This window comes from Eubalaena glacialis, chromosome 14 (assembly GCF_028564815.1).
Source record: "Eubalaena glacialis isolate mEubGla1 chromosome 14, mEubGla1.1.hap2.+ XY, whole genome shotgun sequence".
Lineage (NCBI taxonomy): Eukaryota > Metazoa > Chordata > Mammalia > Artiodactyla > Balaenidae > Eubalaena > Eubalaena glacialis.
Genome location: NC_083729.1, coordinates 82212929 through 82237561, shown reverse-complemented (window position 1 = coordinate 82237561; position 24633 = coordinate 82212929). Strand labels below are relative to the sequence as shown.

General features: G+C 40.1%; 1 protein-coding gene across 4 annotated transcripts in view; it reads left to right on the top strand.

Moving 5' to 3' along the window:
- Positions 1-24633, top strand: part of TTL (tubulin tyrosine ligase) — a 38170-nt gene that overhangs the window by 5149 nt on the left and 8388 nt on the right. For 2 of the 4 annotated variants that reach the window (XM_061211255.1, XM_061211254.1), the window contains exons 3-7: positions 4595-4827; positions 14150-14285; positions 15301-15570; positions 22445-22588; positions 24378-24567. In XM_061211255.1, the coding sequence (XP_061067238.1) occupies positions 4595-4827; positions 14150-14285; positions 15301-15570; positions 22445-22588; positions 24378-24567 (973 nt within the window). The remainder of the gene's footprint in view (positions 1-4594; positions 4828-14149; positions 14286-15300; positions 15571-22444; positions 22589-24377; positions 24568-24633) is intronic. The other 2 variants (XM_061211256.1, XM_061211257.1) reach the window with 1 other exon arrangement.

Below are 24633 nucleotides of genomic sequence, written 5' to 3'. Positions count from 1 at the left end.
AGAAAGCAGAAGGTGCTGTAAAAAGTAATGTTCTCTATATTTGCATACTTGGCAGCTATAATAGGGTGAAGAGAGTACAGAGCTGGAGTCATGAGCAGGTCTGAATAGGTATCCGGACCTCTGTGACCTTGGACGGTGCCACTCAGAATCTGTGGGGACGGAGGTGATCACACCTGCTTTTTGCCGTTCCGCAGCATGCGGCGTGGTCTGTCATGGCACCTGATAAATGACGACACGACTTATGCAGACTAGGGGTTGTCATCATTCTCATAAGCTTCCTTCGTTCTCTCAGGTGTCCTGCAAGGGACTGTAGTAATTCCAGGAGGGGATGATCACCTTTGTCATTTTGTCTCTCTCCCATAGTTCGTATGGCTCAAAAGAGCTCCAGAAAGTTAAAAATGTCATCTCAGGTGGCAGTCAGAGAAGACAACCAGGTTGCCCATGGCCGCAGCAGTTAGTGTTGAGCCAGGACGGTTCTCACCTGTGCGAATGGGCCCCGTGGGCAGTGTGCCTGGGCATCCCTCGAGGCTTCCCAGGGCCCTGATGGGGTTCCATGCTAGACCCTGTACAGCAAGCGCCTGTCACTTCGGGGAGCTTTAGAAATTCATCAGGGCCCCGTGGCCATAGTCTCAGAGCGCTCAAGGGCTGTCCTCCTGGCCCTGGAGCTTTCTTTTCCTCTTGTGAGCGTTTCTCACATCTCATGTGAGATGTGACTAAACCTCCATTTGTGGCTGCTTCCCAAATGGGCCTTTTTTGGAAAGGGAACAAATGCTAGAGACTTCCGGTAGAAACTGGACTAAGTTCTGTACAGGAAATGAGGGCTTCAGATGAAGGGCATTCTACAGACCAGCGCTGGCCAACAGAAATAGAATGCTGGCCACATGTGTCATTTTAAATTGCTTAGTAGCCCCATTAAAATGAGTACAAAGAAACCGGTGCAATTTATTTTAATAATATATTTTATTTAACCAAATAAATCCAAAATGTCATGTAATTAATATTAAAAACAACTAATGAGATATATTCTTTTATTTTTTCTGAGTCTTCAAAATCTGGTGTGTATATTTTACATTTATAGCACAACTAAGCTCAGATATTAAATTTTCATTAGAAGTCCTATATTTAGATTTCATAAAAATGTATGGTGGAAAAGGTAGATTTACATACCCAAGTCATTCTGACATACATAAAAGTTTTTCAATAACTGTATTAAATACCAAAATATAATTTTCCTTTAATATTCACATGTATATTGACAAAGCAGGTTCATAACATTAGAAGAATTGATTTGACTTTGAAGCAAAAGCATATCATTTTTAAAACTATGTCCAAGTTAAGTAAATTCACCAACCCATGTGTCAACTCAGTATTATTAATATTGAATTCAGAGGAGGTATTGAATAAATTGAAAAGAAACTCAAAATTTGTCATTATCAACAAAGTGTTCTTCAAATTTTTCTTGAGTTTTTGCAGCCAGTTTGCATAATGCTGTCTATTACAAGGAAAATCTTATGCATACTGAGTCATAAAACTATGTAAAATCGTTATTATTGACTTATATTATGAAGTTGGAACATAAATTCTCACACCTGTTGGGCTACATCATAAGTAAGATCTTTTTTTCCAACTTCCTTGGAGCTTTAAATTTAGCTTGTTCATATGCAGCGTGGTTATAGGTGAAAAAATGTAAACCACACTGCATTTTTTATCTTTGATTATTGAATGAAGTAATAGTTGCATGAAAAGAACGATTTGACAAGCATTCCTCTTATTTTAAGAAAATGTGAATTGGAGTTTACAGTACAGGGAAACCTTGTAAAACTCTTGCATCTCTCAGTCAGTGAGCATTGGCAAAGAACACAGGGTCATTAAATTCATCATCTTGTGTTTCTTTCATGGTTCTATAGCTGCGAACCATTGTAGCATTTGCAAGCATATACTGAACCATTTTAACAACTGTATCCATACTGAGTGCAAATGTTTTCAATATGTATCATACAATGAAGCAAATGTTTCCAATACGTATGGTACAACAAAATAAAGCAATAAAGCAAATGTCAGTCTATTAAAATCCCAGTAAATCCAGATTTTAACCCAACCTAGCTGAAGTAATGTCTGTCATGATAGAAGCTGACTTTTCACATGTAGATGAAATTCTTCTTGGACAAATGTAAAAGATGAGAAAATATCTTCACCACGAGTTTATATTTTAGGCTGCAATTTGACAATATTTTTTTCATATATTTGGAAATCTTTTGAGGCAAAACATACGAAGTATTAATTGGGCAGCATCTCTTATGTCACCCAACTCATCTAAAGCTAAGGAAAAATATTTCAAAATTTTCCAATTTTGAATCAATCTTTAATATTGTTAGAAATGCTTTGTACTCTATGGGCAATTATTGATGGCTTAACTAAAGATTGTTCACTTTTTATAAAATATCTTTTTAGTCTTTTCCTCAAAATAATTTCTATTACCACATTTCCATCTAAAAGGATGTTCCTTTTGCGTGTGTGTGTAAGAATCCAAGCCACTTTGTAGCTGACCAAAGTTACAAGCTCAGATCCTAAGAAAAGTATGTTTAAAGTTTTTTTGTTGAGTTTTTAATTCTGATTTCAGCCACTAATTCCATTGCTTCTCTTTAGGCTATTGAGAGGAAAACACTTATCAAATTCATTATGTATTTGCTGAAAATGTCTCCTTGTACAACAAACTTCATTTTTCCTGCCACAGCAAATTGTAATTGCCATTTGTTAGGAAATTTGTGACACGTCTTCTTCTAGTGCTTATTTTTTTCTTTATTGTCTGGTCATAGTTCTAGCTTCTGCATCCCCACTCAATTCTGTGTCAGTAGAATGCCTTTGTTTTAAACTTAAAAGTTTGTCCATGCTCATTTTTTTAACTAGAAGACTAATTATACGTTATTTACCAATTATGATTTACCTAGCTATTACTGTAACTTGGCTGGGTGCCTAATAAACACATTATAATGTTTCATCAGTGCCTGGAAAAAAATTCACATGAGCTGAATCCATCTGTTGTCCCCCAGTAGAACAGTGATGCATTTATGTCTAATACCAGAAGCAGCACACACGCCTGACATGCACGCCACCCTCTAACAACAACATCTGAGGTCACGTGGTGGTTAAAGTGAAACGTCATCTACCGAAACAGTAATGTTGTGCTTGGTGGAAACATATTTTACAATGGTTCAGCTTTTAAATTAAAACTAAACAAAATGGAAAATTCAGTTCCCGAGTTGCATTGGCCACTTTTCAAGTGCTTGGAAGCACTTGGAAGCTCCACGTGGCTAGTGGCCGCCGTATTGGACAATGCAGGTAGAGCTGAATGGTCAGTGAGTTAGAAATGTATTGATTTTTTGTTCCTTTGAGTTCTTTAAGTTAAATTCCATTGCCTCTAACTTAAACATAGCTTTATTTAAAATCTCAGTTTAAAGTTTCTTTTCATTATTTCTGCCATTGGCTCATAGGCTGGGTTTTGCTGATGAATCGTAACCCAGGCTTTAACAGTTCTGTTCTAGATAGAAGAGGGAGTGCAGCTCAGGGGAGGCCTGTGAATGTCTTTGGGCAGGTTTCTCCCTCCTCTCATTCCTGGGGAGCAAGGGTAGGTTTTTTCTTTCTATTTTCTTTCTTTTTTTTTTTTTTGGCTGCACCTCGCGGTTTGAGGAATCTTAGTTCCCCAACCAGGGATTGAACCTGGGCCCTCGGCAGTGAGAGCACGGAGTCTTAACCACTGGGCCACCAGGGAATTCCCAAGGATAAGTTTAGAGTTAGGACATGGGAGTGATTCAGGGCTTGCATCCTGCTTGTTTCTTACTACTTTTGTGATCTTGGGAAATTCACTTCTCTGTGACCTAGTGCCTCATCTGTGAAATGCGATGCTAGAGCCTCCCCCCAGGGGTCTGATTGGAGAGGAGATACAGTGTGAAGCCTTTGTGTTTATTAAGTGCCTGCCCAGGGCCTTTCTTTATTTTCCATTATATTATGGGGTTTTTTTTGAGGGGGGGCAGGAGGTGTGTTTAGTTATGACCACTGGAGTCCCAGGTTCCATTAGAAAGATTCTTCCTTTATTCTGTCACTGAAGCCAGGCTGAGCTAAAAGCAAGAAATGAAGAACGAAAATGTCTTTAGATAATTCAGATTCCTGAGTATTAGCCTTTTCTCTCCAGAATTGGGCCAAGGTGGTATTTTTGCTAGTAATCCAAATAGTTTCCCCAGTTCTCCACTTTGTTTTTTTAGGGTGGGTCTAGCTCAGCTACAGCATGTTTGGTGAAAAGATGTTGGTTCACGATTACTTCAAGTTAAGTTTCCCTAAAGATGCATTTTAAAAGGAGCTAAAGTTCTGGACGTTAAGCCCCTTTTGAATTCACTGGAGCATGCCTATAAGGTCTCGTGGAACAGCTGTGAGCTGCCCTGTGGTGCCTTGGAGGTCTGCCCCGTGAGTGGGATAAGAAGGAGACCTAGCCCTGGTCGTGCCCTGCTTCCTTCCAGAGCTCTGGGGCAAAGCACTGGCTGTTCTGAATAGAGGGACAGAGGGTACTCAGAAGAGAGACTGACCCTCTGTCCTCTGCCAGGCTCATCAAGACCAGCCCAGAACTGGCTGAGTCCTGCATATGGTTCCCCGAGTCCTATGTGATTTATCCAACCAACCTCAAGACCCCAGTTGCTCCAGCTCAGAATGGAATCCACCCGCCAATCCATAGCTCAAGGACAGATGAGAGAGAATTTTTCCTGGCTTCTTATAATAGAAAGAAAGAAGATGGAGAGGGCAACGTTTGGATTGCAAAGTCATCAGCCGGAGCCAAAGGTGAGTCGGCACTGCTGCCCCTTCTCCCTTCCCCGTAGGTTCCCATTGTGTTTTGTTAGATTCAAACGATGTCTTTAGATGAGTGGCTATTCTAATCTGAATCCTCGAGGGTAGAGACCTCGTTTCATTACATAGTTTAAAATATCTGTGTGCTGGTGACTTAGAAACGTGTATCTCCAGATCAACTAAAATAGAATAAAATAAAATAAAATAAAAAAGTGAAATAAAGTAAAATAAAATAAAAAAATAGGAGTATCTCGAAAATAGAATAAACTCGAGCTGAGGTCTTTCCCTTTAAGCTCCACATCCAACAGCAGGCATTTTCAACTTAACGTGTCTGATATAGAACTCTTTTTTTTTTTTTTTTTTAATTAATTAATTAATTAATTTATTTTTTCTGGCTGTGTTGGGTCTTCGTTTCTGTGCGAGGGCTTTCTCTAGTTGCGGCGAGCGGGGGCCACTCTTCATCGCGGTGCACGGGCCTCTCACTATCGCAGCCTCTCTTGTTGCGGAGCACAGGCTCCAGACGCGCAGGCTCAGTAATTGTGGCTCACGGGCCCAGTTGCTCCGCGGCATGTGGAATCCTCCCAGACCAGGGCTCGAACCCGTGTCCCCTGCATTGGCAGGCAGATTCTCAACCACTGCGCCACCAGGGAAGCCCTAGAACTCTTTATTTCCTTCCCAACTTCACCCACCCCAGCCTGCTCCTCTTTCCACCTTCCCGTGGAGTATATGATTCCACTTTTCACCCAGCCTCTGAATCCCCAAACCTAGGAGTCGTCTTTGGCTGCTCTTTGCTTTACAATCTATACCTAATGCATCAGTAGGTCTTGCTAACTGTACCTTCAAAATAAAGTCTGCAATGGACTTTTTCTTGCCGTTTCCACTGCTCTCACTTATCAAAGCTCCTTTTCTCTCTGTTCTGTGTAAGTGCAGCACCTGCTCACAGCAGCTCTCCTGCTCTTGGACAGAGTGATGTTTTAAAAACAGAAGCGTGATCATGTTACTCCCCGCTCAAGACTTACCAGCTGGCTTCCCAAGGCAACTAGAATAAACTCGAGTCCTGGTGGAAGTCTCCGTCACTTGATATTTGCCTGTATCTCTGATCTCATCTCTTATTCTTGGCCTTGCTCCCTGTACTGTAGCCATTAACACCTGCCTAGCATCCCTAAAATGCTCTAAATTCATCTCTGTACCTGGAATGAGCTTTCATGGACTATTTTTCATTTCTCAGCTCAGATGTTGCCTTGTCAGAGAGGCTTTTCTTTTTTCTTTTTTCTTTTTTTTTTTTAGAGAGGCTTTTCTGATCTAAAATAACCTCTGTGCCCATTGCTTTCTATCCTTTTCCCTGCTTTATTTTCCATCCTTGCACTAACCTCTTCCCAGCACTCTATTACATATTAGTTTATCTGTTCACCTCCCCCATAATCCTGCACACTCCATATAAACACAGACTTTCTGTCTTGTTCATCTCTGTACCCTCCCCATAGGCACTTAATAGATGTGTGTTGAGTGAATGCGGGGAAGGCATAAGGTACGTCATACTAACTCCGGCTTAAAATGTAGGCAGCTGCCAATGTAATGATCACATGGACACAGTCCCTCTCTATAACTACCGTCATACGCTCTCTTAAAAACCACTCCATTTTGAACTTACTTCTTCTTTTATTGCCTTGGAAGACCATCTGGCCATTGGTACTCATTTCTGTCCCTGGTCCAGTGGACCTCACCTTCTTTTCCACCAACCGTGAGACAGGAGGGCATCACCTGGAATCTCCTGAAAGTGGGAGAGTTGGACTCTTGCCACAAGCCAGGTACCCCACCTACTTCTCCCTCCCCTCCTGGGACTTCTTCTCCAGGAGAGTCCCCTAGCTTTGTTCTAATAGTAAGTGGGGGAACTGAAAGAGGAAATAGTCATCCACAGTATTCCAGATTCCTCCTTTGGATCGGGGCTGGAATCAGGATGGCCATTATGAGGCTATCATGTGTCCTTGTGTCAGGGACTTGACTGGCGCGAGAAGCATGAGTGAGGCAGGGCCCTGGGTAGAAGGATCTGTCCAGTCGTGGGGAGATCCCACCTAGGTGGTCCCTGGACCCTCACCAACACAAGATATGGAGTACTGCTCAGCAGCAGAGGGAGGTAAAGAGAGAATAAAATGCCGAACAAAGAAGACATTTTGCTTTAGGAGTTGAGGAGATAAGTGGTGTGGATTTGTTTTGTTTGGGAATTACAAAATGAAACCAATAGGCTGAATGAATGACTTTTATTCTTGTTAAACAAATACTTAGTGCCTACTACATGCTGGGTGTAGTTGGCTTAACTTCACACTATATCCAGATCAAGCCACTGTTCACCACCTCCTCCACCCCCCGTGTGGGATCTGAGTCACCTTCACCTGTCACCTGGAGCATTGCTCCCTGTTCTCCTGTTTTTGGCCATTCTCCAGAGTCTACACAAAATACAGCAGACAGAGATCCTGTTAGAGCACAATCAGACCATGTCACATCTGTACTCAGCACTGTCTCTGGGGCCAGGACAGCATGGACCTTTGCATGCAGCAAAGGTTCAATATATGTATTGAATGGATGGATGAATGAATAAGAGAAGTAATGAACGTTTGGAGGGAGATAAAGAGATAAATGAGACGGACATAGTTCTCTTGCCCTTGGGGACCCATAGTCTAGTCAGAAAGAAGGCTAATGATGCATTTATTTCCAGATTAGCTAAATGTTGAGATGGGAACAAAGAACTAAAAAAACCATTGTGACTGCGACCTTGAAGCTCCTAGAAGAACCCCAACTTCATAACTTAGTGAGGATATAAACAAATATCCTCCAGGTTTAGTTAGTGAGGATAGAAACAAACGGTGTAAGAAACACAGTTAACAAACACATGGAAACATGCTACACTGGTATACAAAACTTACAAAATAAATGTGGATTTTACGTATCATTTTACATCTACAAAATAAGAAAACAAAACCCTTCAGTGGTTGTGTTGCTGAGTTTGTTGTGAACTGCTCCCTCCCAGTGGTGATACACAGCCCTTTGAAGCAGCAATAGGATCACACAGAGCAAGAGTCAGAAAGGGTTCCTTTGCTTTCGGCTCACTCATCTCATTCCTGAAAATTTACTCCAGGGAGATAGTTAAAAAGTAACAAGGGTGATCTACAGCAAAGACATTTACCATTGTGTTACCTGTAATAGCAAAATTGTATTTAGGAACAACCCCATTGTCCAGCAGTCAGTAAACGTGTCATTTTTTACATCCACACAATGGGATATTTCTTTGGCCACTAACATTGTGAAGTTAATGCAGATACAGTGAAAATATTGACTGAAGTGAAAAAAGAATGAGGTGAGTTTGCTGTGATTGAAACTGTCTTTGCCATATTACATAAAGGAAGGTAATATGAAAAAATGAAAAGAATTATGTTAGGAAATAAGATGATGGGTAGTTTCAGGGCATTAGTAGGAAAATGGTGTTTTAGGATGGTTATTCTAAAAAGAGTATGCAAGGTGCTGTGGAGGAGGAGAGACTAAAGTCTGTACTGAAGAACTGGCAAGTGCGAATAAAGAGGAACCAGGAAATCTGAGTGTGGTTCTTAAGGGAAATGAAACAGAATGAATTATGTTCATCCAGAGAGAGAGAAAAGGATGTTTCCCAAGTTGATTTGCTGTTTCTTGTTTAAGAGGCTAACCAGGTGGTGGAGGGAGTGATAGAAATGGGGTAGTTGAAAAAGGGGTTGGCTTTTAGGAAAGATGAATCATTAAATTAATTTGCTGTACAGCAGAAATTAACACAACATTGTAAATCAACTATACTTCAATTAAAAATATATTGGGAAGAAAAATAATGTTTACTGAAAGCATGAGACCCAAGTAGAGATGGGCTGTAAATCTAAAGTGTAGGTGGGTGACTTCCCTGGTGGTCTAGTGGCTAAGACTCCGTGCTCCCAATGCAGGGGGCTCTGGTTTGATCCCTGTTCAGGGAACTAGATCCCGCATGCCGCAACTAAGAGTCCGCATTCCGCAACTAAAGATCCTGCACGCTGCAACTAAAAGATCCCGCACACCTCAATGAAGATCCCGCGTGCCGCAGCTAAGACCTGACACAGCCAAATAAATAAATAAATATTTTTTTAAAAATGTAGGTGGGAGGTCCTAGAACTAAAAAGTGAGTCCAACAAGGTCGCAGGATATGAGATCAACACAAAAATCAATTGCATTTCTACCTCTGTCACCTATTTATGCCTTGCTCTCCGCAATCTGGCCACATCCCATCTTGTATGCTCCAACCTTATTTTCTTTATGCAATTTCCTTACGGACTATTTCTTATTGAAAATTAATATCTCTGATGCTAGTAGATGGAAAAATAATGGGAAGAAAGTAAGGAGACAGGTACTTTTTTAAAATAAATTTATTTATTTTATTTATTATTTTTGGCTGCGTTGGGTCTTCATTGCTGCGTGCAGGCTTCCTCTAGTTGCGGCGAGCAGGGGCTACTCTTCGTTGGGGTGCGCTGGCTTCTCATTGTAGTGCCTTCTCCCGTTGCAGAGCACGGGCTCTAGGCGTGCGGGCTCAGCCATTGTGGCTCACGGGCTCTAGGGCGCAGGCTCAGTAGTTGTGGCGCACGGGCTTAGTTGCTCCGCAGCATGTGGGATCTTCCCAGTCCAGGGCTCGAACCCATGTCCCCTGCTTTGGCAGGCGGATTCTTAACCACTGCGCCACCAGGGAAGCCCTATAACTTTTTTTTAATTGGAGTATAATTGCTTTACAGTGTTGTGTTAGTTTCTGCTGTACAATGAAGTGAATCAGCTATATGTATACATATATCCCCTCCTTTTTGGACCTCCCTCCTCCCCTCCACCCCATTCTACCCATCTAGTCATCACAGAGCACCGAGCTGAGCTCCCTGTGCTATACAGCAGGTTCCCACTATCTGTTTTACGCATGGTAGTGTGTATATGTCAACCCTAATCTCCCAATTCATTCCACCCTCCCCTTCCCCTCTGGGTCCACATGTCCGTTCTCTACGTGTGCGTTTCTCTTCCTGCCCTGCAAATAGGTTCATCTGTACCATTTTTCTAGATTCCACATATATGCGTTAATATACGATATTTGTTTTTCTCTTTCTGACTTCACTCTGTATGACAGACTCTAGGTCCATCCACATCTCTACAAATGACCCAATTTCATTTCCTTTTAAAAAGTATTATCACTAAAGAAAACCTAACATTAAAGGGAAATGGAAAGGTTACCCGTAGTCTTACCCAGTTCCTAACATAATTATTTTTATTTTTTCATATTAGTTTCTTTTATGGATGGGCAAAGACAGATTCAGTCACGGTGAACTCATCTCATATCTTTTTCATCTCATACTAACAATGAACATGTGGAAACCAAAGTTAAAAATACAATACCAATTACAGTCACCCCAAAGAAAATGAGATGCTTAGGTATAAACTTGCCAAAACACGTACAGGGCCTATCTGCTCAAAATTACAAAACAACTATGAAAGAAGTCAAAGAGGACCTAAATAAACAGGTAGACATATCATGTTCATGGATTGCAAGATTCAACACAGTAAAGATGTCACTTCACTCCAAATTGCTCTATAGGTTTGAGGTGATTGGTGTCAAGACCTCAGCAGGGTTCTTTTGTAAACATAAAGCTTCTACTAAAATTCATATGGAAAGGCACAGGCCCTAGAATAGCTTACACAATATTGAAGAAGAAAAGTGGGAGGAAACGCTGTCCCTGATCCCAAACTGTATTGTAGAGCTACAATAATCAGTACACTGTGGTATTGGTGGAGGGGATAGAAATATGAATCAGTGGGACAGAGATGTACCCACACATTAATGACCATCTGATTTTTGACAGAGGTGCAAAAGCAATTCAATAGAGGAAGGATAGACTTTTCAACAAATGGTGCTGGAGCAGGTGGATAGCCATAGACCAAAAAGATGAACCTCAACATAAACCACACCCCTTATACAAAACCGAACTCAAAATGGATTGTGGGCTTAAATGTAAAATATAAAGTTATAATTTTTCAGAAAAAAATTAAGAGATAAAGCTAGGCAAAGAATTCTTAAACTTGATACTGAAAGTACAATCCATAATAGTAAAAATTGATCAGTTGAACCTCATCAAAATGAAAAACTTTTGTTCTGTGAAGGACCCAGCCACGAGGATGAAAAGACAAGCTACAGACTGGGAGAAAATATTTCCAAGCCTTATATCTGACAAAGGACTCATATGTAGAATATACAAACAATATTCAAAACTCAACAGTTAAAAAAGGGGGTGGGGGGAATCCAATTAGAAAACGGGCAAAAGACATGAAAACACATTCCATTGAAAAGGTTCTACGGATGAAAAATAAGCCAATGAAAAGATTTTCAATATCATTAACCATTAGGGAAATGCAGATTAAAACCACAATGAGCTATCACTCCCATTAAAATGGCTAAAATAGGAAACGGTAACAACAGCAAATGCTGGTAAGGGTCAGGAGAAACTAGATCACCCTTCCAGTGCTAGTGGGGATTTAAATTGGTAGAGCCACTCTGGAAAACAGTTTGGCAAGTTCTTATAAAACTAAACCTGAAATTATATGACCCAGCAACTCCACACGTGTGGGCATTTGTCCAGAGAAATGAAAACTTACATTCACAAAAAACTTGTACATGATTGTTCATAGCAGCTTTATTTTTAATAGCCCAAACTGGGAACAACTCAACTGTCCTTCAACAGGTGAATGATTAAACAAACTGGGATGAATTGATCCCATAGAATACTACCCAGTAATAAAAGAGAACGAACCATTAATAAATACAACACCTTGGATGAATTTCCAGGGGAGTATCAGTGAAGAAAACAACTTCCAAGGATCACATATAATTCTATTTATGTAACATTTTTGAAATGACAAAATTATAGAAATGGAAAACGGATTAGCGGCTACCAGGGGTCGGGGAGTGGGGTGTGGGGAGGTACTTGTGGCTTTGAAAGGGCAATATGAGGATTCTGTGCAATAATGGAACTGTTCAGAATTGGAGAAGATATTTGCAAATCATATATTATAAGGTACCTGTATCCAGAATGTATAAAGACCTCTTATAACTCAGTAATAAAGACAAATAACCCATTAAGAAATGAGCAAAGAATCTAAGTAGACATTTCTCAAAACAAACAAATGACATAAATAGCCAATAAGCATGTGAAAACATCCTCAACATTACAAGTCATTAGAGAAATGCAAATCAAAACCATAATAACATACCACCTCCCTCACAGCCACTAGCATGGCTATAGTTAAGACAGAATACAACATGTGTTGGCAAGGATGTGAAGAAATGGAGCTCTTGCCCTTTGCTTATGGGAATGTAAAATGGTACAGCCATTACCAAACTATTTTGGAAAACAGTTTGGTAGTTCCTTAAAAAGTTAAACAGTTACCATATGACCAACAATTCCACTCCTAAGTATATTTCCAAAAGAGTTGAAAACATACGTCCACACGAAAACTGCAATGCACATCTTCATAGCAGCATTATTCATGAGCCAAAGATATATGTATATGTATAACTGAATAACTTTGCTGTACACCTGAAACTAACACAACATTGTAGGTCAACTATACTCTAATATAAAATTTTTAAAAAAAAGAGCCAAACAACAGTGGAAACAACCCAAATGTCCATCAATTGATTGAACAAAATGTGGTATATCCATACAATGGAATATTTAGTCATAGGAAGGTGGAATGGCATATTGACACATGCTATAACATGGGTGAAGCTTAAAAACGCTATGTTAATGAAAGAAGCCAGACCAGAAAGGGCCCCATATTGTGTGTTTCCATTTATATGAAGCATCTAGAATAGGCAAACCCATAGAGACAGAAAGTAGGTTAGTAGTCCTCAGGAGCTAGTGTAAGGAAGGAATGGGGAATAACTGCTTGGTGGGTATGGGGTTTGGGGGGAGATGAAGAAAATGTCCTAAAATTAGATTGTAGTGATGGTTGCAAACCTCTTGAATATACCAAACACCATTGAATTTTACACTTTAAAAGGGTGAATTTTGTAGGATATAAAAAATATCTCAAAGCTGTTTAAAAAGATATTGCATCATTTATCTAATATTGATGGACACTTTATATTAGAGTATAGTTGATTTACAATGTTGTGTTAGTTTCAGGTGTACAGCAAAGTGAATCAGTTATACATATACATATATCCACTCTTTTTTAAAAATTTTTATTGGAGTATAGTTGGTTTAAAATGCTGTGTTAAGGACTTCCCTGGTGGTCCAGTGGTTAAGACTCCGAGCTCCCAAGGCAGGGGGCCTGGGTTCAATCCCTGGTCGGGGAACTAAGCCCATGTGCCGCAACGAAGACCCAGCGCAGCCAAAATAAATTGTAAAAAAAAGTAAAAAATAAATAAATAAATAAAATGTGTTAGTTTCTGCTGTACAGCAAAATGAATCAGTTATGCATATACATATATCCACTCTTTTTTAGATTATTTTCCCATATAGGCCATTACAGAGTATTGAGTAGAGTTCCCTGTGCTATACAGTAGGTCCTTATTAGTTATCTATTTTATATATAGCAGTGTGTATATGTCAATCCCAATCTCCCAATTTATCCCTCCCCCTGCCCTTTCACCCCTGGTAACCATAAGATTGTTTTATACATCTGTGACTCTATTTCTGTTTTGTAAATAAGTTCATTTGTACCATTTTTTTAGATTCCACATACAAGTGATATCATGGGATATTTCTCTTTCTCTGTCTGACTTACTTCACTCAGTATGACAATCTCTAGGTTGATGGACACTTTGAATGTATCCAGTTTTTTCTAATACAACGCTGCAGGAATGTTCTTGTACATTTGTCTTTATGCCCTAACCTCCTGATGTTTCTACTAGATATGGTGTTTCCAGTCGGTTTATTGGTCGTAAGCAGCATACAGCCTTTACTGTGGTAGCCAGTGACCAAAAGTAGAGCGGCCTTTATTTATGGTGCTTAGACCCTTCGAATATCCATAAGAATGAAATTTCATGGAGCCTGCCATGACAGTGTTTACAATCCTACATGGAGAGAGGGTTGGATAACCCTGGTGCTTTTGTGGGGAGAGGGGAGAGTGAGAGAGATGGAAGGAGGGAAAGGATGGAGAACGAAAAGCGAGTTGGCCAGTAACAGCCTCCTGTCGGTTTTTACCTGCTGTCAGAATTTCCTTTCTGGCTTTGCAGAGAGCTTTTCCTCTTGGGACGAACTGGACTGATTATGGTTTGCTTTTGCCCTGTTAGGTGAAGGCATCCTCATCTCCTCGGATGCTGCGGAGCTGCTGGATTTCATAGACAACCAGGGCCAGGTGCATGTGATCCAGAAATACCTTGAGCGGCCGCTGCTTCTGGAGCCAGGTCATCGCAAGTTTGACATCCGGTAATGCTTCCGTGTCTGGAGTTTTTGTTTTACAAATCTGGAAAAAATGCAGTGGTGTGTGATGAGGAGGGTGACGTGGACTATAGAGAAATATTGGACTTCGTTTAATGTTCCCCGAGTTGAGTGCGGCTGAACAGAACCGAGCTTCTGTTTTTCTTTCACTCTTTCTCTTGTCTTTCTAGAAAATGTTATTAAGATGATGAATTTTCTTTCTTTCTTTTTTTTTTTTTTAATATTCTCTTTAATGAAAATGACTTGTGGATCCAAAGAAAAGATATCAGTGTGTGGGGCTTGCTTTACGAAAGAAGCAGAGAGATATACATAGAACACATAATACAGTCACAGCAGATCATGGGATCCTGCCAAAGAGCATGTCCTCACTTTATTATCAGTGTCCCACTTTTTCAGGTTTTCATGAACACACCTCAGGGGTTTGGACTTTACCTTTCCGAGCAAAGGACCTGCAAGGAGAAGGAGGTGGCATGGTGCTTTCAAAAGCTGAAAGCCCTGCCCCAGCTTGCCCTGAGCCTTACTGTCATCTCCCCATCCAGGACTCTTTGTCACTTAGGTGCCTTCACATTGACTTGCTGCTTCTCGAACACCAGTGCTGTCAGATCAGCTTCAGCAGAAGGTCTTCTTAAGATTACTAAAAGAGCAAACATGGCAACTGGAGGTTTCATAGATTAACCGTAACAAGCAAGCCACTCAGATCTCTTCGAAATGCTGTATCTTTTGAATGGATCAAAGTCTCTGTGTCAGTTGTGGTGAAATGTTTTCTTTGCCTCGTTATGGTGATAAGCCACTATCTTGGCTAGCTGTCATGGCTTGCCTCGTATATTTTTTTTTATTAATTTTTTTTGGAGTATAGTTGCTTTACAGTGTTGTTATGGCTTGCCTCGTATAATTTTAGAACATACCTCCTTCCTCTGTTTCCTCCCAGAAAAATCAAGGTGTGGGGATGATGTATATAATATGCAGAAACTTTGGGTAACTTGAATATTTTATTGACTTGCAGAAGCTGGGTCTTGGTGGATCATCAGTATAATATCTACCTCTATAGAGAGGGTGTACTTCGGACTGCTTCAGAACCGTATCATGTGGATAATTTCCAAGATAAAACTTGCCATTTGACTAATCACTGCATTCAAAAGGAGTACTCAAAGAACTATGGGAAGTATGAAGAAGGGAACGAAATGTTCTTTGAGGAGTTCAATCGGTACCTAACAAGTGCTTTGAACATCACCCTGGAAAGTAGTATCTTACTACAAATCAAACATATAATAAGGTAACTTATTCATATCTCTTTTGGTTAAATGTGTCTTAAAGGAGCTTTGGGAGTTTGTGCCTTTCAGGGAATTATTCCATTTACATTGTCTAAGAACAAAAATTATTTGTTATATCCCTTTATTATCCTTTTAATATCTATAGGATCTGTAATGCTGTCACTTTTTTAAATCCTTCTGTTGGTAATTACCTCATGTTGGTAATTTATATTTTCTGTCTTTCACTTGGACAGATTGGTTAGAGGCTTATCAATTTTATTCATCTCTTCTAAAAGTCAGCTTTTGGCTTTATAGATTTTCTTTGTTGTTTCTGTTTTCAGTTTCTTTGATTTATGTTCTTAATTATTTTCATCCTTCTGCTCTTGGGAGGTTTGATTTGCTTTTCTTTTTCTAATTTCCTTAAAGTGCAAGGTTAGATCATTGATTGGAGAGATTTAGTTTTTTAAAAAATATAAGCATTTAAGGCCATCAGTTTTCTTATAAGTACTCATTAGCTGCATCCCACAGATTTTGCTATGTCATGTTTTTGTTTTCATTTTATTTTTACTTTTATTTTTAAAAATTTTTATTTTTGGCTGCGTTGGGTCTTTGTTGCTGCACATGGGCTTTCTCTAGTTGCGGCGAGCGGGGGCTACTCTTCTTTGCGGTGCGCGGGCTTCTCATTGTGGTGGCTCCTCTTGTTGTGGAGCATGGGCTCTAGGCGCGCGGGCTCAGTAGTTGTGGCTCTTGGGCTCTAGAGCGCAGGCTCAGTAGTTGGGGCGCACGGGCTTAGTTGCTCTGCGGCATGTGGGATCTTCCCGGACCAGGGCTCGAACCCGTGTCCCCTGCATTGGCAGGTGGATTCTTAACCACCGTGCCGCCAGGGAAGCCTGTTTTCATTTTATTAAAATATTTTCTAGTTTCCCTTGTGACTTCATCTTTGACTGGTGTTATTTAGAAATTTTTGCTTAATCGCCAAATATTTGGGGATTTTCCAGGAATTTTAATTTCATTATGGTCAAAGAAAATACTTTGTATGGTTTTACATCTTTAAAATTTGTTAACGTTTGTTTCATGGCCCAGAATATGGTCCATCTTAATGAATGTTCCACATGCACTAAAAATAATGTTTATTCTGCTATAGCTGGGCAGAGTGTTCTATAAATGCGCTTTAGGCAAAGGTGGTTGGTAGTGTTGTTCAAGTCTTTCACATCCTCGATCATTTTCTGTTCTACTTGTTCTGTACATTACTGAAAGGTAAAATATTGAAGTCTCCAAGTATAATTATGGATTTATCTATGTCTCCTTTTAGTTTGTTTTTTTTTTTTAAATAAATTTATTTATTTATTTTTTGGCTGCGTTGGGTCTGCGTTGCTGCACGTGGCCTTTCTCTAGTTGTGGTGAGCGGGGGCTGCTCTTCATTGCGGTGTGTGGGCTTCTCATTGCGGTGGCTTCTCTTGTTGTGGAGCACAGGCTCTAGGTGCACGGGCTTCAGTAGTTGTGGCACGCAGGCTCTGTAGTTGTGGCGCACGGGCTTAGTTGCTCTGCAGCATGTGGGATCTTCCTGGACCAGGGCTCGAACCCGTGTCCCCTTCATTGGCAGGTGGATTTTTAACCACTGCGCCACCAGGGAAGTCCCTCCTTTTAGTTTCATTAGGTTTTTGCTTTGTACATTTTGAAGATCTGTTGTCAGGTGCATATACATTTAGAATTGTTATCTCTTTGAGGGGAATTGACCTCTTTATCATTATGTAGTTTCTGTCTTTATCTTTGGTAATATTTCTTATTTTGAAGTATATTTTGTCTGATATTAATATAGCCACTCCAGCTTTCTTTTGATTAATGGTATGTCTCTTTCCATCCCTTAACCCTTCTTCTCTATTCTATTCTATATTTAAAATGGGCTTTTGGTAGACATTGTATCATTGGATTTTGTTTTCTTCTGCTTTTAATCCAATATACCATCTCTGTTTTTTTTTTTTTTTGAATTTTTGTATTTTATTTTATTTATTTTTTTATACAGCAGGTTCTTATTAGTCATCGGTTTTATACACATCAGTGTATACATGTCAATCCCAATTGCCCAATTCATCATCATCTCTGTTTTTTAATTGTTGTGTTTATACCATTTAAATTTAAAGTAGTTACTGACTTGATGGGATTTACGTCTACCATTTTATTATTCGTTGTCTGTTTGTCCCTTCTTTTTTGTTTGTTTGTTTTTCATTTCCCTGTTTCCTGCCTTCTTTTGAATTATTTGAACTTTTTTAGAGTTCCATTTTAATTTTTCCATTGAGTATTTGGCTATATCTCTTTGTATTTTTGTTTGTTTGTTTTAGTGGTTACTCCAGGGTTTATTATATACATACTTAATATATGATAGATTGTCAGGTTGGATGAAAAAAAAAAAAAAGACCAAACTGTATGCTCTCTACAAGAAACCCACTTTAAATATAAAGGGAGAAAAATATTCTTTTACATTTACCCAGATATTTGCAATTTCCTTTGCTCTTCCTTCAGTCCTAAAGTTCCAAGTTTCATTTCCCTTCAGACTTCAGCATTTCTTTTAGAGCACTTATGCTGGTGATAAGTCCTCTTAATTTTCCATCATCTGAGAATGTCTTTATTTTACCTTATTCCTGAAGGATTTTTTTCACTGGAGTTATACAAATGTAATGTCAAGCAAAAAATTACAAATTGGTCCTGTTCATATAAATTGAAAAACAAGCAAAACTAAGTAATACATTATTTGGAGGAATGTACATATGTGGTAAAAATCTAGAGAGAAACAAAGTAATGATAAACACAAAATTCAAAATAGTGGTTAACTCTGGAGGGGAAGCAGGAGGGACCCAAGGAGGGGGTTTAAAGGTATTGAATTGTAAGTATATAGGTAGTCATTAGTGCTACATATATTTTAAAATCACAAGTCATTATTTTTATTATATGTATAGTTAATATCCTGTTAGATTTCCCCTTACATTTTAACCCTTTATGTTGCTTCTCTTTTTTTCTTGCATTTCCTTGCTTTTGTCTAGAATCATTTTCCTTATTCTTACAAAACTAATTTTTAGTGCTTTTAAAGTAAGGTCTGCTGGTGATGATTTATCTCAGTTTTTATTTATTTGATAATATATTTATCATTTTTTAAAGACATTTGCTCTGAAAACAAAGATCAGCAATTAACTTACTTAGCACTTTGAAGGTATCATACCATTATCTTGTGGCTTCCATCGTTTGTTAGGTCAGCTGAAATCTTAGTATTGCTCTTAATGTATCTTTTCTTTGTTTTTAAGATTCTTTCTTGTTGATTTTATAAATTCTACTATAAGATGGGTATAGTTTTTCTGGTACTTATTCCTGTACAGTTTTCATGGTGCTTCTTGAATCTGTGGCTTGATATCTTTGATCAGTTTTGGAATATTCATGCCATTATCTTTTAAGTTATGGCTTTTGTCCTGGTCCTTCTTTCCTTACGAGTCTCTAATTACACGGATATTAATCCTTTTCACTGTCTCACGTTTCTCCTATGGATTTTGTATGTTATTTTTATCTCTTATTTCAGCTATTAAAACCTGTTTTTAATAGCTTTTAAAAAGTTAAAAGCTGTTAAACACATCTGAGTTCTTGATTTTAGTTATTGTGCATTTTCATTCTAGAATTTCCATTTGACTCTTTTTTTTTTTAGATTACAATTCTCTGTGAAATTCTCCTACTTATGGTTTATATTTTCTTGAACATATTAATGGCAATTCTTTAACGTCCTTGTCTGATAACTCCAGATCCTGGATTACCTATAGCAGAGGTCAGCAAACTATACCCTGCGGGCCAAATGTGGCCCACAGCCTGTTTTTGTTTAGCTCATGAACTAAAAATGGTTTTTACATTTTTTAACAGTTGTGAAAAAATAGAAGAATTTGCAACAGAGACTGTATATAGCCTGCAAAACCTAAAATAATTCTATCTGGCCATTTGTAGAAAAATTCTGCCAACCCCTGACTTACAAGTCTGTTTCTGTGTCTGTTTTTCCCTCTTGGTCCTGTTTCTTAATATGCCTGGAAATAATTTTGTAATGTTATTATTCATTTATTACAGCATATTAAATCTAGTAAATATTTTTAAATTAAATTAAATTTTATTTTTTTAATTGAAGTATAGTTGATTTACAATGTTGTGTTAGTTTCAGGTATATAGCAATAGTAAAGATTTTTTTTTTGAGGTATCACATGCAAACAGTAAAGTTCACAAATCTTAAATGCATAGCATAATGAATTTTTAATTATGCATACATTCACCTAATCATAATGTAAATCAGTATATAAAACATTTACAGCATCCCAAAAGACACCCTTGAGCTCCCTCAAATATATACTCCCTGACAAAGGTAGCCACTCTTCTGACTTTTAATGCCATAGATTCCTTTTGCTTGTTCTTAAACTTTATGTAAATGGAACTATACTATATTTCTTGTTTTATGTTCAGCTTTTTTCAATATCGTTTCTATGTCGTATTCCATTGTGTGAATGTTCCGCGGTTTATCCCTTCTGGAGTTGATGGACCTCTGGGTTTTCCTCTTATATTTTATACCTGTAATCTATCTGAATTGTTATATGTCAAGTGTCATGTTTTTCCACAAGTATATCCTATTGACCCCAGGTCACTAGTACATATGACTGTCCTTTCCCCACTGCGTTTTGGTGTGCCTTTGTTATAAATCAGGTGGCCGTTTATGTGAGAGTCTCTTCCTGGGATCTCTATTCTGTTCCATGGTCTGTTTATCTGCCCTGTCGTTACCACCCTGTCACGATGACTGAGCCTTTTTCCTTAATGCATTCTTACACAGAGTCTAGCAGAATAATTACGGGGCTCAGAGTTCCATTTCTTCAGGGATTATATGTGGTTAGAATTCTGACACCAGATAAGTCAAGTATACTGAAGAAAGAATTCATATTTTAGGCAAAAGATTTATTTGATATTTGCTATACCCCCTCCTCCTCATTGTTCTGTGCACTTCAGAGAGTGTTGCTACTTTGGTGCTATTAACGCACCTCACGGCTCTCATGTTCTTTTTTTCCCCAGCTAGCTTCCCCCAAACTTCCCACTCCAGCTGAAAAAAAAAGATGTACTATATAAAGTCTCTGATGATGGAAAAAAATTCTTTAAAGTGAATTATTAACTTGAACTCCCAGCAGATAAAAAAATATTTCGTTTTGATTTGGTTCTGGCTTTCAGTTTTTCCTATAAGTGTTGGAGTGTAATGTTTCTTTCAATTTTTATCCTTCAGTATTGTTGGGTTTTTTTTTTTTTATCATGAGCACCTATTAAATTAAAATTTTTTTCTTAATTATATTTTAAAGGGCATTTTAATAAAAACAAAAGTTAAGGGTATTCTCTCATAGAATAGAGATGAAATATAGAAAAATATGTGATATGTGGCTTGCAGGTTAGAGATGAATGGGAGAAGAAATTTTTATTCCAATTGGTTCTTAAGTGACTAACTGTCCAAAGTGATTTTTAAAGGTTTAAACACATCTATAGAAAATTTTTCCTCTTCGAGAAAAGAAGGAAACTGATGCTTGGTGTGGAGGGAGGTTGAGGGGAACAAGACCCTGGTGCCAAGTTCACAGAAGCCTCATTTCTTCTTTTAAAGTCATAAGCCAAAAGCTACTTATAAGGACACATCTTTTTTTTTTTTCTTTTTGGCCACACGGCACGTGGGCTCTTAGTTCCCCGACCAGGGATCAAACCTGCGCCCTCTGCATTGGAAGTGCGGAGTCTTAACCACTGGACCGCCAGCGAAGTCCCCTTCTATTTCTTCTTCCTCTTCTTCTTCTTCTTTTTTTTTTTTTTTAGGACACATCTTTTTCCTTCTAAATATACAGCTGTGTAGAAGGACAGCTATCTCTGGTAATCTTAGAGTCATCATAACATATATTGCATTTACTAAGGTAAATAATTTGCCCCAACATCTAGTTAAGGGAAAAAATCAGTGAAGAGCTTCATAAAACAGAAATGGCAGAGGTTTTTTCTGGGATGGTTGTACTAGATAACAGTTCTTTATTATTCATAAACAGTAGATTCATGATTATTGTAATTAATGATAAATTCATAAAATATGCTTACATTTATTAGATGCTTCCTAGCTACCAGAAGTCATGCCAAGTTCCTTATGTAATTATGTCATTGAACCATCTCAGCACTGGGAGTAAGTATTATTTTTACCCCAACTTTACAGACAATGAAGTCAACACTTGGCTTAAAGAGGTTAAAAAATTTGTCCGAGCTTCTGGCTTCAGCAGCCTGACCTCAGGCATCATGTACTTTTTCATTATGTCTCTGAGATTCACTTTCAACTTTTCTGTGTCACTAAAATCCTCCAATTTTTGCAAACAGTCATTGATCCTAATAATCATCCTATTCTGTATTTCAGTATCTTGTTTCATTATATAAAGCGTTAAAAGCAACTATTTGGCACTTGAACTGGAGCTAGTGAAAGAAATGAATGAAGTCAGCATTCTTTTTGCAAATTCTGCTCATCACTAAATGGTGGTCCATTTTTTTAATATGGCAAAAATACGTAGAAATGTTTTGCTTATTATAAACAAATGGGGCAGCAGTCCACCTGTTGGAGGAGTCCACATTTGTAGGGACCACGGTGACTCAGCACTTGCTGGGAAAGCAGCCACTACTTGTAAAGAACAAGAGTGATGGCAGAGTTTTCTAACAAATAAGTCACATCATCTTGAATAATCTATTGGTAATACATTTAAAAAAGAGAATTAAGCCAAAGCCTAATTTTCATCAGCACATTCGACGTAAAATCATCCAAGCACCTCTCCCAATGTTCCTTCTCCCTGGACCACCCCATCCTCAGTGAGCTCCCCCTCTGCCCTGCAGGAGCTGCCTCATGAGTGTGGAGCCCGCCATCAGCACCCGACACCTCCCTTACCAGAGCTTCCAGCTCTTCGGCTTCGACTTCATGGTGGATGAGGAGCTGAAGGTCTGGCTCATTGAGGTCAACGGCGCCCCTGCTTGTGCTCAGTAAGCCTGAACACCATTGGGTTTTTGTCTGTTTGTTTGTTTTTTATCTAAAATGAGATGTATTGCATTTCGTGCAGTTTGAAGTCCATGCAGCAAAGGAGACTAGCACAATTTTTAATGCATTTAAAAATAAAATAAAATTTAAAATGGAGGGTGGGAGGCAAATACACAAAGTCCTAGTCTCCTTGAGTCCCTGGAAGAGAAGGGTTTGGGTTAAAACACGTGGGAAGTTAGTTCTGCAGGGGGAGTAGTCTGTCTTGGCAAGGTGGTGAGCTCCTGTTACCTGGGACAGGTAACCACTGACCCTTTGAGTGCCGTCAAGGAGGATGTACCAGCGACCGGAGGGCTTTGGGAGGACCCCGGCCAGCAGGGGGCTTTGCTGAGTCATTTCTTATCCCTTTTCCTCCCTGTACGTGTTGAGCACTTAGCACCTGTGGGTGGTGGATGCTGTGAGAGTTCTAAACAAAGCTAGTAATACCAGCAGAGACCCTCTCCTGTGACAAGGTGATGAGTCAGCCGCGTCCTGTGAGTCAGGGAGAAAGTGATGACCAAGCAGTTCAGAGGCTCCCTGGGCAGGAAGTGGTCTGAGAAGGTACCATGGACATGGTGGAGCTGAGGCTGGGGTGTAAGAGGAGAGTGTCATGTGTGCTAAGGGGGAGGGTACCCAGAATCCAGTGGGACCTTGCTCTGGGCCAGGCTCTAGGGGAGACGCACAGATGAACAGACCCTGCCCTCGGGGTACTTCTGTTCCTCCTGGGAGGAGCCTGGCTGCAGCGTGGCACGAGTGTTGGGGGGTAAGGAAAGGTGAGGGTGAAAAGGTGAGTTGGGGCCCCACTGTGGGAGGCCTTACGTGTAAGGGAGTCATTTGGACTTCGTCCTCAAAGGCTGTTGGTTCTTCTGAGGATCCACATTCATTAGTGTCAAGACCCTTTCACGGTTCCCCACGTCCACGTCTTGGAGAAATTGAGGTGATCTTCCGACGGCGTAGGAAAAAGGCCTGCACCTCCAAGGGGCAGTGTTAACACATAAGCAGTTCTGTCATTTGCCTCCTGCTTCGTGACTGTGACCTGGCAGGTGGGATTCCGTCTCATTCATCCGTGCCTGCAGCTAACGAATACTTGTCAGATACCCCTAACCCGCCAGGCCCCGGACTGGGCTCTGGGTCACAGTCGTGAGCAGAGAGACCCAGGCCCCGCCCTTAGTGGAGGGAGACTGGGCGAGACAAAGGACGAGACAAATATAGATTACAAACTGGGACACACCCTTTCGTAGGGTAAAAGATGTTAGAAGGTAATATAATTGAGCAAGAAGTCCCCTTGGGAGGTGATGTTTGGAACCGAGATCTGAAGGAGAAAGGAAAGTTAAGGAGACCGGGGTGGAGGAGAGCAGAAAGTTTCACATCCTCCCTTCACCAAGTCCACAGGGGTGTCCGTCTTCTCCTGTCCATCCTGTCGGAGGTTTGTCCCTTCCTTGTGCTCTGGACCCGATCCCCTCCCTCCAGGCAAGAGGACGGGACGAGGATGCCTTCCTCATCAGCTTTCTTCCTCTTTGGTGCTTCATTCCCACCAGCATGTGGTACTCAGCAGATTTCCCCAGCGATTAAGAAAATCCCTCCTCTGATGCCCCGTCCTGCTCCCGTGACCACCCCCTCCCTGTTCCCTTCACAGCCACACTTCTGGGGAAGCCACATGGGCACACGCTGTCTCCTTGTCCTCTGTCTGCATCCACGCTCTGGTCCACTCCAGGCTGGCTTCCATCCCAGCCGCTGCACAGAAACTGTTCTTTCCAGGTCCCCAGCCAAGTCCATATTGCACTCCAGGATTTTAAAACCAGCAAATGACGTTGCAGCCCGGAGTTCCCGGCCAGTATGTGCACCTGTCTTCCCGGCGTCCTGCAAGGATGTGTGTGGATGTCCAGTAGGCGCCCCGCCCTGCCCCGAGTCGCCCATCTCACTGAATGTCCAGCCCCCCTCTTTACAGGTGCTGAGCCCGAGACCCTGCCCCCCGCCTTTCCATTACCCTCAGGTTCTGTCCGTCGGGGCCTGG